The sequence below is a fragment of the Bidens hawaiensis genome, unplaced genomic scaffold, assembly GCF_021521415.1.
Source record: "Bidens hawaiensis isolate Kalapana, Puna unplaced genomic scaffold, B.hawaiensis_p1.1 tig00011271_1, whole genome shotgun sequence".
Lineage (NCBI taxonomy): Eukaryota > Viridiplantae > Streptophyta > Magnoliopsida > Asterales > Asteraceae > Bidens > Bidens hawaiensis.
The window spans coordinates 459,759-474,608 of NW_027491878.1; the positions used below are offsets into that span (position 1 = coordinate 459,759).

At 40.5% G+C, this 14,850-nt stretch overlaps 1 protein-coding gene across 1 annotated transcript; it reads right to left on the reverse strand.

The window, feature by feature from the left end:
- Window positions 1-11,586: 11,586 nt before the first annotated feature.
- Window positions 11,587-12,496, reverse strand: LOC143537629 (late embryogenesis abundant protein At1g64065-like). The gene has a single exon (XM_077031356.1). The coding sequence runs from the start codon at window positions 12,482-12,484 to the stop codon at window positions 11,717-11,719; it is 768 nt and encodes a 255-aa protein (XP_076887471.1). The 5' UTR covers window positions 12,485-12,496; the 3' UTR covers window positions 11,587-11,716.
- Window positions 12,497-14,850: the final 2,354 nt, after the last annotated feature.

A 14,850-nucleotide genomic window follows, 5' to 3' on the forward strand; every position in this document is an offset into this window, starting at 1 on the left:
ACATCAATGCATGTATACCTTTTTGAACACTTAAAGTCATTACTTCGTGCCCGTATATAATATATTTTGTGCTAAAACTATATATGGTTCCAAAATTCTGGCATTTTGCCATTTCGAACTGTAGGTATAAAAGGTAAAGTTGTAATAAAAACTGAAGTTTAATTAATAAGCTAGGGACCATTTTTGTTCTGTAATTGTAAATATACATAAATGACAAATTGTGTTTGTTGGTTAATTTCTTTATAGGATTTTTCCAATGTATTTCTAGTATGAATTGGACAAGTTTTCAATGACTTTATTAAATGGCTTAGAACTAGATTCCTTCTTCATTAAGCTTCTTTTGGGTGAGAAGTCGATCAAAGTGGACAGATTTGATGTGGGAAATGTGGAATGTTTTTAAATATAATTCGTTGTAAGGATGTAAAGGGGTGGTACTCGGGTGGGTTTTTTTTTTCAGATTACCATTTATCTATTTTTAACGGTGATACAAAAGGTATTTGATGTTTCTAGCATCTTGCTGGAGTTGATTTTGTGTTAACATGAATAAAATACTTTTGTTGGTAGTAGTTAAAAAAACTTGGCTCATTTATTTCATAAATAAATCCATATGTATTAACAAAATAAATAATAAGGAAAATATAATACTCAACAAAAGATAAATGGTAAATGTCGACGCAACCGACTGTGGAATTTAAAAAAAAACATTGTATTTTCATTCATAATGTAAGTCTTATGTCATAAAAAAAAAACAAAGTACATTAAACGTAAGTAAGATATAAATCAATTTCCTAGTTGTGTTATAATTTTTATTTCCTGCATTTCTATTTACTATTTACATATATGCTTTTAATGGCCTGTTTTGTTTTGTTTAAACCAGGGTCATGACTCATGACTAAATAACATAGGTTGGTGGGGGCTATTTGTTGTCTCTACTTTTTATTTGCTATTAGGCTATTAGTAGCCGTGGCCCGCATGTTGCACTGGATTTGTGGTCTGTTCAACGTCTATCTATAGTCATCTTAAGTTTATATATAGAGCGTGTGTGTGTGTTACGGTGAAAGTGTTAAACCGTATCAAAACAAACTTGAAAACGTCCAATCGAATATATGTTAAAAGAGGAAATTATATGAAAATAAAAATAAACAAAACAGGATAACATCCAATTACATAAATATTCAAGATATTCAAAGTGGTAACATTCAGTTACATGTTAATAGCAACTAGGAATGTTTCAAAGTTGTTTTAAACCCTCTATATATAATGCATTACTTGAATTCAAATATCAAACTGAATCGAGCTTGAAGAAACACTAAGTGACCCGGGGCAGATTATGGATAATCTGGGGGTTAAGTAATGTTTCCCACGAGGATGAGGTCTAGCAGAGAAGGTTGTTCTTCAGGTGACCTGCAAAACAGACACCGTAAGCTCGTCACTGAGAAGGGGGGGGGGGGTTCCTCCTTGTGACCACCCTCCGGCGTGAGAATCAGACTAGATTGCTCTGAATATAAGTGTATATTAAGAGATTGCTAGATAAGAATGAGATATCAGATGATGTCCTTACCATTCCAAGGTGTTGGAGTATTTATAGCCGAAGGTAGGTTTCCTAGAAGGTACAGCCGGCTGAATAGTATTCATGTTCCCCCAACAGTGGACTACGCACAGGCCATGCTGGTTGGTGGATAGACTACGGCCGACAGTAACAAGGTCGGCTGTACACTGTTCCTTTACTGCCGGCTATGCACTGTTCCACCAACTGTAGGCTGCGCACGTCCCATAGTAAGGGTTGGTGAGTAGGCAGCGGGTAATAATGACAAACAGTACTAGAGGGTGCTCCTCCTCGTACTGTTGTCGGTGAGCTGTCACCCTGTGATTGGTTCATGGGCTGTTCTGGTCAGGTCGTCTGTTCTGCCCATACCTTAATAGGTATAGTACAAAAGATCTTCCAGAAGCATACGGACCGGCTCATTTAGGCGGGAGTATTCCCGCCTTGCTCATTCCTTCATGTGACTACTGAAGTAGCTAGTGCCTTGTGCGTGTAGCCTTGCTGTTAGTGCGGGTAGCCTTCCCTGATGGCTTGTATCCGCAACTGCGGGAACAGGCGGGGTACTTCACCATTGGGAGGCTTTCCCTGAGGGTACAGCTGGCGTACTGCGCGTAAGGTTTTCTCTGAGCATGGTGGGTCCTGCGGGAGCAGTTGGTCGTTGCGCAGACGTCCCTGTTCAAGGTGAGTCTTGCGGGTCCAACTGGGCTCTGCTGGGACCTACCTCTTCAAGTCCCCCCAGTCCAATGTTCTTCTCATGAATTATTAATAAGTGAGGTGAACTTTTGGACTTAGCAAGGGGTTTTGAAAAGGGTTTTTAGTTTTTAGGTTTTCCGTGGGGATTCTTCCCGCGGTTTTCCTGATGTCACGCAGAAATTCCCGACTTTTCAGCTTGATCTTTGGGTATGAAGCGGGTAGGTTTGTAACCTCCTCGCAAGTCAGGAGCGTTGAGTCCCACTTGTGGATTCTCCATGGGGTTTTGGTAGTTTTCAACATATTGATCAATTATGCTAAAACCACCAATTCCATCTTGGAGTTTCAAACAATATAGTTCTCGACGTTCCCGTCATGCGGGGATGTTATTCCCGTTTCCGCAAGCATGGCCCAGAAGATCCTTCTTGGTTTGAATTCCCTGCAGAGTGCTAAGTATGTGAAGGGTTTTGCCTTGACACTGTACCCGCACTCGTCTTACAGTTACTTTACTTCCAAGGTATTCCAGGCGTCAATTCCCAGCGGGTGCTAAGTGTGAAGGGTTTTGCCTTGACACTGTACCCGCACCCGTCTTATGGTTACTTGGTTGCCAAGGTAAGGGGTATTTTCCCACTTACTTTTGAATCTTTTTGAATTTTTTTGAAATTCGAAGAGTTGGTGAAAGGATAAGAACAGTCCAAACCTCTGAAACGTCGTGCGACGGTTTCTTCTGACTGTGTCAGGACGTGCAGGAAGTTATGGTGACGTGACAGTACATGGTCATTCCAGACGCCTTTTCAGGCGCGTGGGCGCGATTTTTCGGGCGCGTGGCCGTGAAATTAATGGTACGCGTCCTTTCAACAGCTGTTGCCAGCTTGCTTTTTGCCACGTGTCATAGTTTCATTGCACCTTCGATTTCTCTCTCTTCCGCATTAATTTCATCGCATTAATTGCGATTAGTATATAAAGGGGGAGAGGGTTCTTTGTAATCCACACTTTCACTTCTCTTCATCTTCAAAGCGATTTCCGGCGAATACTCAACTTTTCAGTCGAGCATTCTTTCGAAATCGTTTTCTTCTTTCATTTGCAAGATGTCTTCTCACGATCTCGAAGCTACAGCCCAGGAGGCTGGGGTGTTCACCGATGACAAGAGTACTGCTGGCGAGTGCCATTGTGCTCTGCCTGTCGATCTGTACCAGTACATCGTCAGGAAGTTCATGCTCGAGTCTCTCGAGCCTGAGTTTCCTGAACCCCATCAGACGGTGTATGATGCCCCCAGAGGCAAGATCGGGGTATATGCTGCATTCTTTGTTTATGGGAACCTTAGGTTCCCATTGACAAAGTTTGTGTACCGTGTCCTGGAGAGGCACGGTGTGCACCTGACCGAGGTGCACCCGATGGCGATCGCGAAGATTCGCCACTTCGAGTGGGTGTGCCGGATTCTGGGCATTGAGCCCTTCGTCGACCGCCTGATGACATTCTACTCTTGGAGGTGCATCCAGGGGTGGTATACGCTGATAACCCGAATCAAGGGTTTGAAGATTTGCGCAACCGAGCGCAGTCTTCGTTCGTGGAAGAGGGAGTTCTTCTACCTCTCTGCTCGCGCCATCCCCCTTGCCATGAAATTTAAAAATGGGCAAGCTCTCCCAAGCCTTCACGCCTCCAACTACCAGGAGGCGGAATGGTTCTCGAAGATATCCCGGGTCCAATCTCCGGTTTACCGGTTTGCGGAGTCCGGGATGGTGATGCTCGGGATGAGCCGGGTGTGGAAGGATGCGGATGCGCGAAAGATCCCGATCGTCCTCGAATACGGTTCGAACTCTGCTCCTTACGGTATGCTCTGTTTCTTTTTGTTGATTTAGAATCTCTTCTAACTTTTTTCCTGTTTATTTCAGAGGGGAACGACTTGCAGTCTCTCCTGCAGCCGCGGGAGAGTGATGGTCCCGCTCGGATGGGTACTCGTGCTCTCAATGAGAACGAGTTGCCCATCTTGGAGCAAACGAGGGATCGGTTTGTGGAGGTCTACCCGCTAGGCCACGAGATCCTGAGCGCCAGGCGGCCAGGTAAGGCGCTATTCAACCCTCGACCCCTCAATGTTGAAACCTCTGCTGGAATTCCTCTAATCGTATGTTCTGATGAGGAATCCGCAGATGGTCCTCCGTTGGTGCGGAAGAAGAAGGCTGCCGGCGGGAAGGAGAAGGAGAAGGCCTCCACTGCCGATCCAATGCCTCGGTCTGACTCAGAGGCAGAGAGCGAGGAGGTGGCGGGGAACCCCGGTGGTGAGAAGACCACCGCTCCGGAGGCTGTGACGACTGTCACCTCCGGAGAGCCCCGGATGACGACGGTGAGCGGCGCAAAGAGGCCGGCTCCATCGGGTTCATCCCCGCCTGTCCGTACTTTCAGGCTCAAGAAAACCCGTGAGTACAAACTTTATTTTTAACTTCATAGTTTTCCATCTTTAATACTTTTCTTTGTGCAGGCGTGGATGTTGACGCATTCCAGGGTGGAGCAGGGAAGAGTACTCCCCCGCCCATGACGGTAGGCTTGGTCAGCCTACCTGAGGCGACGACCCAGGTGGCTGCGCCTGCTTCCGCTGGTTCAGTTGCTCAATCCATTGAGCCAACTGTTCCAGCTGTGATGACATCACCGCCGGCTGTCAGTGCCATTTTTACAGCATCTTTCACTGAGCCGGCAGTTACTTTTGCTGCGGACTCTGCAACGGCGACCGCGGCGGACTTCACCATGCCTCCTCCGTCATTGGCATCGACGGCCGATCCTTCAGGTATGCATGGGGCTTCTCGCCAACCTCTGCCTCCTTCCCGTCTACCTGACCTCTTGGACGGATTTCCCTTGGGTTCAGGTGACGGGTTTGGCGGCTATCGGCCTGTTATTGACCCTACAGGTGCGTAGGGTTCTCTTGGCCTATTATTATATATATATATTTTTTTTTTATATATCATCTTTTCCTAACTGCTTTTTGTTTTTTGCAGTGTCGGATTCCAATGAAGTGTATGTTCCACGATGGAACATCCGCCGAGGAACAACCCTTCGCACCCCTGTGGAGTGCGTGGATTGGGCTCGTCACGCAGCTCCCGGTGGTGCGTTGGGGGAAGCCATGGCTAGCTACCAGGAGGGTAGGCTAACCAATGAGCTTCGGGTTCTCCTAGCCCGGATGCAGCCGCGCGTCGAGCTGCTTTGTCGTGAAAACGACAAGTTAAAAGCAGCTCGCATTCAAGAAGTGGCTCAGGCGCGGGCTGTCCGGGAGGAGAATAGGAGGCTCTCCGCCGCGGCTGCAGAGAAGGAGAAGGCGTTCAAGGCCCTTGAAGTTGAGGTTCAGGCCCGTCTCGAGGCCCGTTCCAAGGCTGCCCAAGTTGAGGTTCGAACCATGCCCTGGCCGCTCCAACCAGAGTCATCTGGAACATATAACACCACGTGGGTTCCGTCCAGTTACTGACGGTTGCCTTCGCAATGAATCTGTTCAATTGGTCGTCTGGGTCGGATAGACCATCATAAGTGCCGATGTTGGACATTTGTTTGGCACTTCTCGGGGCGATTGCTTCCGCAATGTCCCTTGCGAACTTAGACTTTCTTGCATTTGCAGCAATTGGTCTAAAGGTTTTGGAGAAGTCACTAGGGTTTCTCTCCGCATTTGTTGGTTTAAAGGCTTCCCCAAAATTCCTTGTCGGCTGGAAGTCCGTTTCCTTACGCTTCCCTTTTGCCTTATGGCGAGGGTTTGCGTCGGTATCGGATTCTTCCCGCTCATCGTCTGAGTACTCGCACTCACTGTTCATATTGAGATGGCGAGTACTGCCGAATTCGTCAGCCTGTTGAACTGAACGCAAGCGTTCATCCAACTCAGCTTGGAACTCTTTCTGACGTGCTTCGGCCCACGCCTTAACTTGATCTAGTGTTTGGCGAGGGACCCTCGTTCGTTTCTCCAACTGGGCATCAGTGAACCCCAGTGGAATATTTACTGCACTTGCCCCCGCTTGGGTAACCGGGGTAGTGTTCGTAAGATTTGTATAACCGCCGGTGTTCCCAGTTGCTGGGGTTGTGGTCACCGGGGTTTCTAGGTCACTTACTGGCCTTGGGACCGGAGTAACGTTAACCATTTCTTCAGAAATTTTGAAAAAACTAAGAATTAGTTCTAGCTTTTATGCACGGATGGCGCCAATGAAGAAACACTAAGTGACCCGGGGCAGATTATGGATAATCTGGGGGTTAAGTAATGTTTCCCACGAGGATGAGGTCTAGCAGAGAAGGTTGTTCTTCAGGTGACCTGCAAAACAGACACCGTAAGCTCGTCACTGAGAAGGGGGGGGGGTTCCTCCTTGTGACCACCCTCCGGCGTGAGAATCAGACTAGATTGCTCTGAATATAAGTGTATATTAAGAGATTGCTAGATAAGAATGAGATATCAGATGATGTCCTTACCATTCCAAGGTGTTGGAGTATTTATAGCCGAATGTAGGTTTCCTAGAAGGTACAGCCGGCTGAATAGTATTCCTGTTCCCCCAACAGTGGACTACGCACAGGCCATGCTGGTTGGTGGATAAACTACGGCCGACAGTAACAAGGTCGGCTGTACACTGTTCCTTTACTGCCGGCTATGCACTGTTCCACCAACTGTAGGCTGCGCACGTCCCATAGTAAGGGTTGGTGAGTAGGCAGCGGCTAATAATGACAAACAGTACTAGAGGGTGCTCCTCCTCGTACTGTTGTCGGTGAGCTGTCACCCTGTAATTGGTTCATGGGCTGTTCTGGTCAGATCGTCTGTTCTGCCCATACCTTAGTAGGTATAGTACAAAAGATCTTCCAGAAGCATACGGACCGGCTCATTTAGGCGGGAGTATTCCCGCCTTGCTCATTCCTTCATGTGACTACTGAAGTAGCTAGTGCCATGTGCGTGTAGCCTTGCTGTTAGTGCGGGTAGCCTTCCCTGATGGCTTGTATCCGCAACTGCGGGAACAGGCGGGGTACTTCACCATTGGGAGGCTTTCCCTGCGGGTACAGCTGGCGTACTGCGCGTAAGGTTTTCTCTGAGCATGGTGGGTCCTGCAGGAGCAGTTGGTCGTTGCGCAGACGTCCCTGTTCAAGGTGAGTCTTGCGGGTCCAACTGGGCTCTGCTGGGACCTACCTCTTCAGAGCTGAAATTCACAAGCTCATATTTGATTTGAATTTTAGTTACCGAAATAGAATCGAGCTTAATTCGAATTTTTGAATTTTTCGAGCCCAATACAAAACACATTAACACCCCTAAAGGGGTGGTGATTGACATGTAAAAAAGGTATTGTTGACTTTGATATCCTTACTTTGTATAAATATAATCAGAGATTGAAAGAAATTTAATCTTGTTGCAAATTAGCCGTAAAACTAGCATTTAGACCCGCCGCAACGGTGTAAAGTTCGAAAAAATATATACAATGTTATATTACGAAAACACAAAGACTCTTCGTGTCCAAATAATGCTCCAAATAATTTCACTTGTCAGCTTGGAAATCATTGAATAGTAACGTGACCGCTCGTTCTTTGACCGCTCTTGCTCCCTTTCGTGCCAACCAACTTCTATGCATTTCAGAAGAATGCTCATTCTTCTCATAAGATGGTAATTTACAAACATCGATCCGTAATCATCTCCGGCCCTTTGCACCCAAATGATTATAGCGAGGGACCCTATGTGATGAATTCTGAGTAGTTTGTCATACTGTGTCCATCTTCATTAGATTATCTCCTAATACATAGTTTACCTGCAAAACAGATACAAATTGATAATTTCTTTTATGGCTTTACAAATGCTAAAAATGAACATCAAAGTGTAAAAACATGAAATTTTTGAGCTTTTCGTTTGTACGGCTCATATTATCCTTTCCCACCAAACTTCCCTCATCAATATAAAACGATGAATATCAAGAACAGAGGAATCAAAAACTAAAAACTCCAAAAAGCTAATAGATAACTACAACTTACCCTTTATAAAAGAACCCAAGCATTCGCAAGTTTGTTGGCCCAACTAAATATGGAAATCATAAGCACCTAACGAATCAATATAATCGCGGTACGATACATCTTTTGTCACCCATAGCAATCATAGTTTTCATGCTTCCTGAGCGTTATAAGCCAATAATTATATATGCAATGCCCAACTACCCACAAATGAAAATGATATTAATAAAAGGTTGTAAAAAAGGCATTAATTTAAACCGTAAATGATGTAAATTCATAGATGATTTTGGTGTTTAAGGTACCAAGTTGAATACATCAGACCGGATTTGTGAGCTGCAGTACTATATATACACCCCAAGCAATGGCAGGTGAAAGAAAACACTCCGTCAACACATTATAACCAACTTCAAAACATGTAAGATAGGTTCAAATCCAATGCCCCGGCAAGATGCAGAATAGCAAGTACTTCTGCAATGGATGCATAACTAACCGCATGATAGGTACCACAACGAACGCCAAAACAACAGGCTGCCAATCAAATGGGAAGAACTATAATAACAACGTCGAATAGTAGCAAAGATGAAGCTTATTAAGATCAAAACAATAACATGTTGCCATTACAAAATGCACAATCACAAACAGTAACTTCTAAGGCATATCACTAACCCCCCTGTGATAACAATCAAGCAACATTCAAATGACAAATTAATTAGACAAATTTTTTTTTCCAATACTCAAAATGCAACTTAAACTACTTGAGACTCAGATCTCTGTTATGGTTGCAGCATGCATTGCCATCCAAATAACAGTGTAATCTAGATGGATGAGTACAAAACACAATCCAGTCCATACAACTCAAACTCACCATTTCTAAACCACAACTATCTTGGTTAAGAAAGTTGTAATTTAATATAGATATATAATATATAATTTATTTAGAAATTATAATATTGTTTATATATAATTTAGTTTTGAAGCCCATAACTTGAGCCTATAATGTGGCCGGGTTTTGTTATACTGGGTAGCCCATTTACGACCAATTTTTAACAGCAGAATATTTTTATTTAGAACATGTGCTTTTGGTCAGATTATGGAGCCCGTTTGTTTATTGGTTCACTTGACCATATTGTTCTAGAGCCCTAGAGGGGTATATAACCAATTTTGGGTTCAAACCGGATCAAATTAATTCAAAGCAAGTCAGAACCGATTTAGTTCAAAAACCGGTTTTTAACTACATCGGATCGTTTTTAACTGCTTTTAGCGGAGTTCTCAAACCAGTTACAAACATCCATCAGATCGAGACCGAACCAGTTTCTCCCAAATCGGTTTCTAGGTTTGACGAGTTTCAATGTAAGAACCTGTTTTGGATATTAAACCGGTTTCAATGGGCAGCTCTCTCTTGGACGAAGATTAAACATGGAATTTATTTTTAGACAACCTTCAATTTTGTTGTTTATAAACAACACATTACTTTTCTACAAAATTTCATTCCGTATGAATTTTGTATTTTCAAATAACCATTGGTTTTTCATACACCTTATATTAGTGCCTTCAAGATTAGGGGTTTTGTGCCTTTCAGATGAATTATTAAAACAAGTCTTACACAACCATTTATTGCAAAATGATTGATATTTTACTAAAAAAATATTTAATGGAATCATTATTGAAGTGAAACAAGTGAAAATTTGCTACACGGGTATTTTGGTAGCTGAAAAATAGCACGAGTTATTATATCAATCACTTATATATTGTTAGTCTAACACATCATATGGGTCGTATGATATGAAAGAAGTCCATCCCATATGGGATGTATAAACATTATTTTCGCCTTTTCGGTATTATGTGTCAGTGTAAGAAGTCATAGACCCCATATAACCATACAACGCGTATGACACGTAAGTGATTAGAATGTCATGGATGTTTCTTTAACTCTACACTTAAACTAAGATTACTGTATCTAGACAAATTAGTAACTTTTAAAAATAAATGTTAATGAAAATTTAGACCATCTCCAACGGGACGTCTTTGATGCGCCAATGGGGTGACGTAGAAGAGAGAGATGTCTATAAACTTGGCGAAATGAGAGGGCAACGACCATCCATGCAAAAAGACGTGTCCGTAGGACATGATTACATATTTGTAAGAGAAGAGGAAGAAGAGATCGCTCGCAAAAAATATAAAAATACAAAATCATGAGCACTGCCAAGTGAATGTGTCGTCTCTCACTCTCCCCTTCCGCTACAAACTGTCTTAAAACAACGATTTTAGATTCTGCTTATTCGATAATCGATATCATATTCACTTTTATAATTTTGGTCTATCAAACACTGCTTTTTAATTATTATTCCTATTCTATAATCTTCATAATCGAACAATGTCTCTCAACACGCTATTCCAAATACCTTTTCAAAGAAGCAACCTTTTAGGCTTTAGCTTTATAAACACCTTTTGAAAGAAACTTCACCGTGTACATTTCACATTGTGCTTTCCCTTTTAATAAGTAAGCAATTTCCATATAATATTCTCCAGCCCAAATTTGTTGTCACTTTCAAAGTCCGATTATACAATTCAAACCGCTATTTATGACACGGTCCTAGTTACAGTAACCCGAAAACAACGTTGATGTCAAGGTCTAATATTGATGATGCACTACTTGACTTCAAACGATTGCAACCTTTGTGTTCTCTAATACATTAGCTTCATATTTAGTAAAAGTTTAATACTTATCTTTATGTAGTTGCGAGAGCAAGTTGTTCACGTCCTCAAAGACCGATTTTCGAAACTCAAAAAGTTTATATCGCTATATATATTTATAATGCTTTCTAAACTTAATGAATATAGTTCACTTTTCAATTGCTATAACTACTAATATAATGCCTATTATATGATTTTATCTCTCCATTAGCCAAAAAGGAGGTAAAGTATACTTCTGTGACTAGAAATTTGTCACGAAAGTTTCAAGCTTTGTCACAAAACACTCAAATCCTTTTCTTTCTTTTTTTTCCTTCTTTTTTTATAATTTTTTATGAATTTTTCATAATTTTATTTTTATTCTTATTTTCTCTTCTTTATATTTTTAATCAACTAACGTATCTAAAATTAAATTGATCCAAACACCTTATAATTTCTGGGGTTTTAATCATTTCTTTGTTTCCCATCGCAGCACACAGATTTGATAGCGCGAGTTTGAACGGTTACATCACTACATGTTAAAAACAACGAAACATACACGTTTTACAATATATATTTTTGTATATTCAATTTCTTTTGCTACCAGGAGAGCATCAAAACCGATAAAATTTTAAAATTTTGATTTGCTAATGTAACTTTTTATGTAATACCTGGATTAGGAACTATAAAGAACGCATATAAAACACGTTCCTCACTATGAAAGCGCGAATTAACCATCTCGCTGAATTACAAAATTGTTATTGTATAATTGGTGTATACAGTACAGTTTACATACAACCTACACATGTCCGCAAAGGAAAAAAAAGAAAGAATCACCCGTTAACCATACACATACACGATCCTCAACGAATCTCAACTACACTGCGAACTAATAAACGACCGGCTCGTCGAATTCAAACTAATCGTACAATTCATCTCAATCGTTCTTCGACGATCAACAAGCTTCGTAACGTGAACTCTACCCGTCATCCTCGCATAACTAACAATCTCCATGACATCCGTGGTATTACCAACAGTTAAATTCCCATAACTAACTCGCAACACAACACCAATTGATGCCGTCCTCTTCACGCCAACTCGTCCGCTAGATATAAGTCCACCACCGATCGTATCATTCCCATACAACAACACCATGTTGCAGTTTTCAAACACGTAGCGGCCGAAGTTACGGTTGTTGAGTGTTAGGTTGGTTGACATGGTGATGTTGAGTGAAGTGGTTGAGTTTGTGGTGGAGAGTTGGAAGGTTTGGATGGAGAGGGTGTGGAGGCGGAGTTTCGGGTTTTCGACGCGGAGGAAGATGGAGGAGAGGAGGAGGAGGATGGAGGAGATGATGACGATGGTGGAGAGGATGTAGACGAGGGTTTTGTTGGTTTCTTGGTGGTGGTGTTTGTATGGTGTCATGGTGGTTGTGTATGGTTGTTGGTCGTGGCTTCTTGGACCGGGTTGTGTGAGCCGGGTTGTTTGGCTCTCGGGGTCTTCCATGTGTCTATGTGTGTGTGTTGTTTGAAGGATTTGATTTGTACATTTGGTTAGAAGTTTTTTGTGTATATATGTGAGAAAAAGTAGGCATTGAATTAAGCAAATGCGTGTATGTAAATAGTAAAGTCTCAAATCAACCATTGTACTTAAAAAAATTTAAAAATAATAAGAAGAAAAATAAATAAAAAAAAGCTATATTGTTATACACATATCTTTTGACATTAAATTTCATATAGGTTAAACAATTGTCTGAATATTGGTCAAACAAACAATTTAACCAATAGCTTTCGAAATTTGATACCCATATTGTCAAAATGGACATCCGGATATTGACCAAACGACTATTTTGGCCAATAATTTTCAAAGTTTGACACCCGTATAGTCCGAATGGACATTCGGATATTTTTCAAACGACGGTTCTGATCAAAATAGCGGTTTGAATTTTTATAGACGGTTGCTTGATGGCGTGAATTTAGATGAGGGATGGCTTCGTTTAGCGTGATTCATTTAATATACGTGTCTATAATGCTTTGGATCAAAATCAATTTAGTTTGCTTAATATGAAACTTATAACGAGTGAAATAATGTGTGTATCGATGTATTCAAGCATACCATATAGCTCTTTACGCAAGGATGATATGTAACATGTTAGCATTGCTCGACATAATTAAAAGATTACACACTTATACATTTATGTCTCTCTTTCTCTCTTCTCGTTTTTGTTTACACAATTTTCTCTCTCTCCCACATTAAATTTGATTTATAGCGTTTACAAAGTTGTTACGCACAACCGGAATATCAAACTGAAACATTAAACACATCTAGAACAAAGTAATATTACTGAATAAGCTCAAAACTATTAGTGGATAGTAACATGTAAACCCCAAGGGGTAAGTGTTAATTTCGTATCTTGTTTTTGCGTGGAGTGAGAATTCGTTGATCAATCCCATATATATGATTAGACTTAGGGTCATTGCCGAATTGCCAATATTGACCTCTTCCAAGGTTTATTCTAACTTGTTATGGTCAAAGCTTAATTTAATTAAGTTTTTAATCATATTGAGTAAAACATCTATTGTTTTTAATTTGTAATCCATCTTGTTACGTCGTGTATATTTCCCTATTTAAAATACTACTCTAGTTGTAATAAAGAAGTGATAAAAATAAACAAGTCACGTTTCAACCAACAAACCAAACCGATATTTTCTCAACAACATAAGTTAATAAATTATAAAATTGGCTATTAGAGTAATGATATAACCTTTTAACATAATGATGTAACAAATATGTGAACACTTGTCTTTAAGCCAATTCACAGATAATTCGGCAGATTAAAAAATTGTTTTTAGTTATTTTATTTATTGACACCAATTAGACCAGTTCTAAAGACTAATATAAATTTTGACCATTTGAAATACTGATTTATTGCTAGATTATATGCTCCATTAGACTTTTTTGATCATTTCATTTGTATGTGTTTACATCGAAATCCACCTCTAACACATTTACATTTATTACTTGTTCGGTTGTTCCTACTATTCTAAAATCTAAATCAATAAGATATTCTGAATACCTCATTAGAGTAAATTCATGTACCATCCATTAAATTAATAGTGAACAATTTATACTTTATCCAAAGGAATACGAAAGGTTTTAAATTTGAGCGTATACATAAAGAAAGATTTATACAGAACACACTTAACTAGACCATCCGATATATCAAGGCTGTAAGAAAGTGAAGCAGACCATTGACGTGCCCTGTTTGACCGATATGGAACGCCACCACGGCCGACTAGAAGGTAGTGCAAGGATGGGCTGTTGCTTAGGCAAGAGTGCGAAATTAACACATAAGAAGATGAAATTTATGTATATAAAGAATTAAAATAATTACCTTTAAATTTTTAGCCCAATCAACAAACATTTTAAGTTTCTAACCAACAAATTTTTAGCCCAATCAACATATCTTTAGCCCAACAAATCAACAATTAAAATCTAAAAATAGTTAACAAGGTGGTCGTTAGAAACAAACCATCAACACTCGTTCAATCAGGATAGCAACGATCGTATATTCGTATGTCTATTTTCTAATCGTTTAAAACATGAAGAGTTTATAGCTCAAACCGATTTCCACGTGTGGTATTTTATTTCATAGGAATCATAATATTTCTCAAACCAAAAACTTTATGAACTAATTAATGAATATGATACATAGTTCATAACTTTTTCTCAAAACATTTAGTAAGAAATACTTTCTCACCTAGGTGTATATAACTGCTAAACTAGAAGCCTTTAATCTTTGATCCGTGACAATAAACCTTTGAAAACGTTCTAAAAGCAAAAAAGATTTGCAAATTGACAATTTTGCTTATTCAACAAGTTTGCAGCCCATATGAATGTCATTCTCACATGACATGTATACCTAATATTCATATGTCATATTTATTAAAATAATTATCTCGTAAGTAATCAATTTTGGAATAGAATATACAACAACATATGAGGTATAA

Coding starts and splice junctions, on each gene's coding strand:
- LOC143537629 (XM_077031356.1), bottom strand. CDS start 12,484: ATGGTTGATTTGAGACTTTACTATTTACATACACGCATTTGCTTAATT.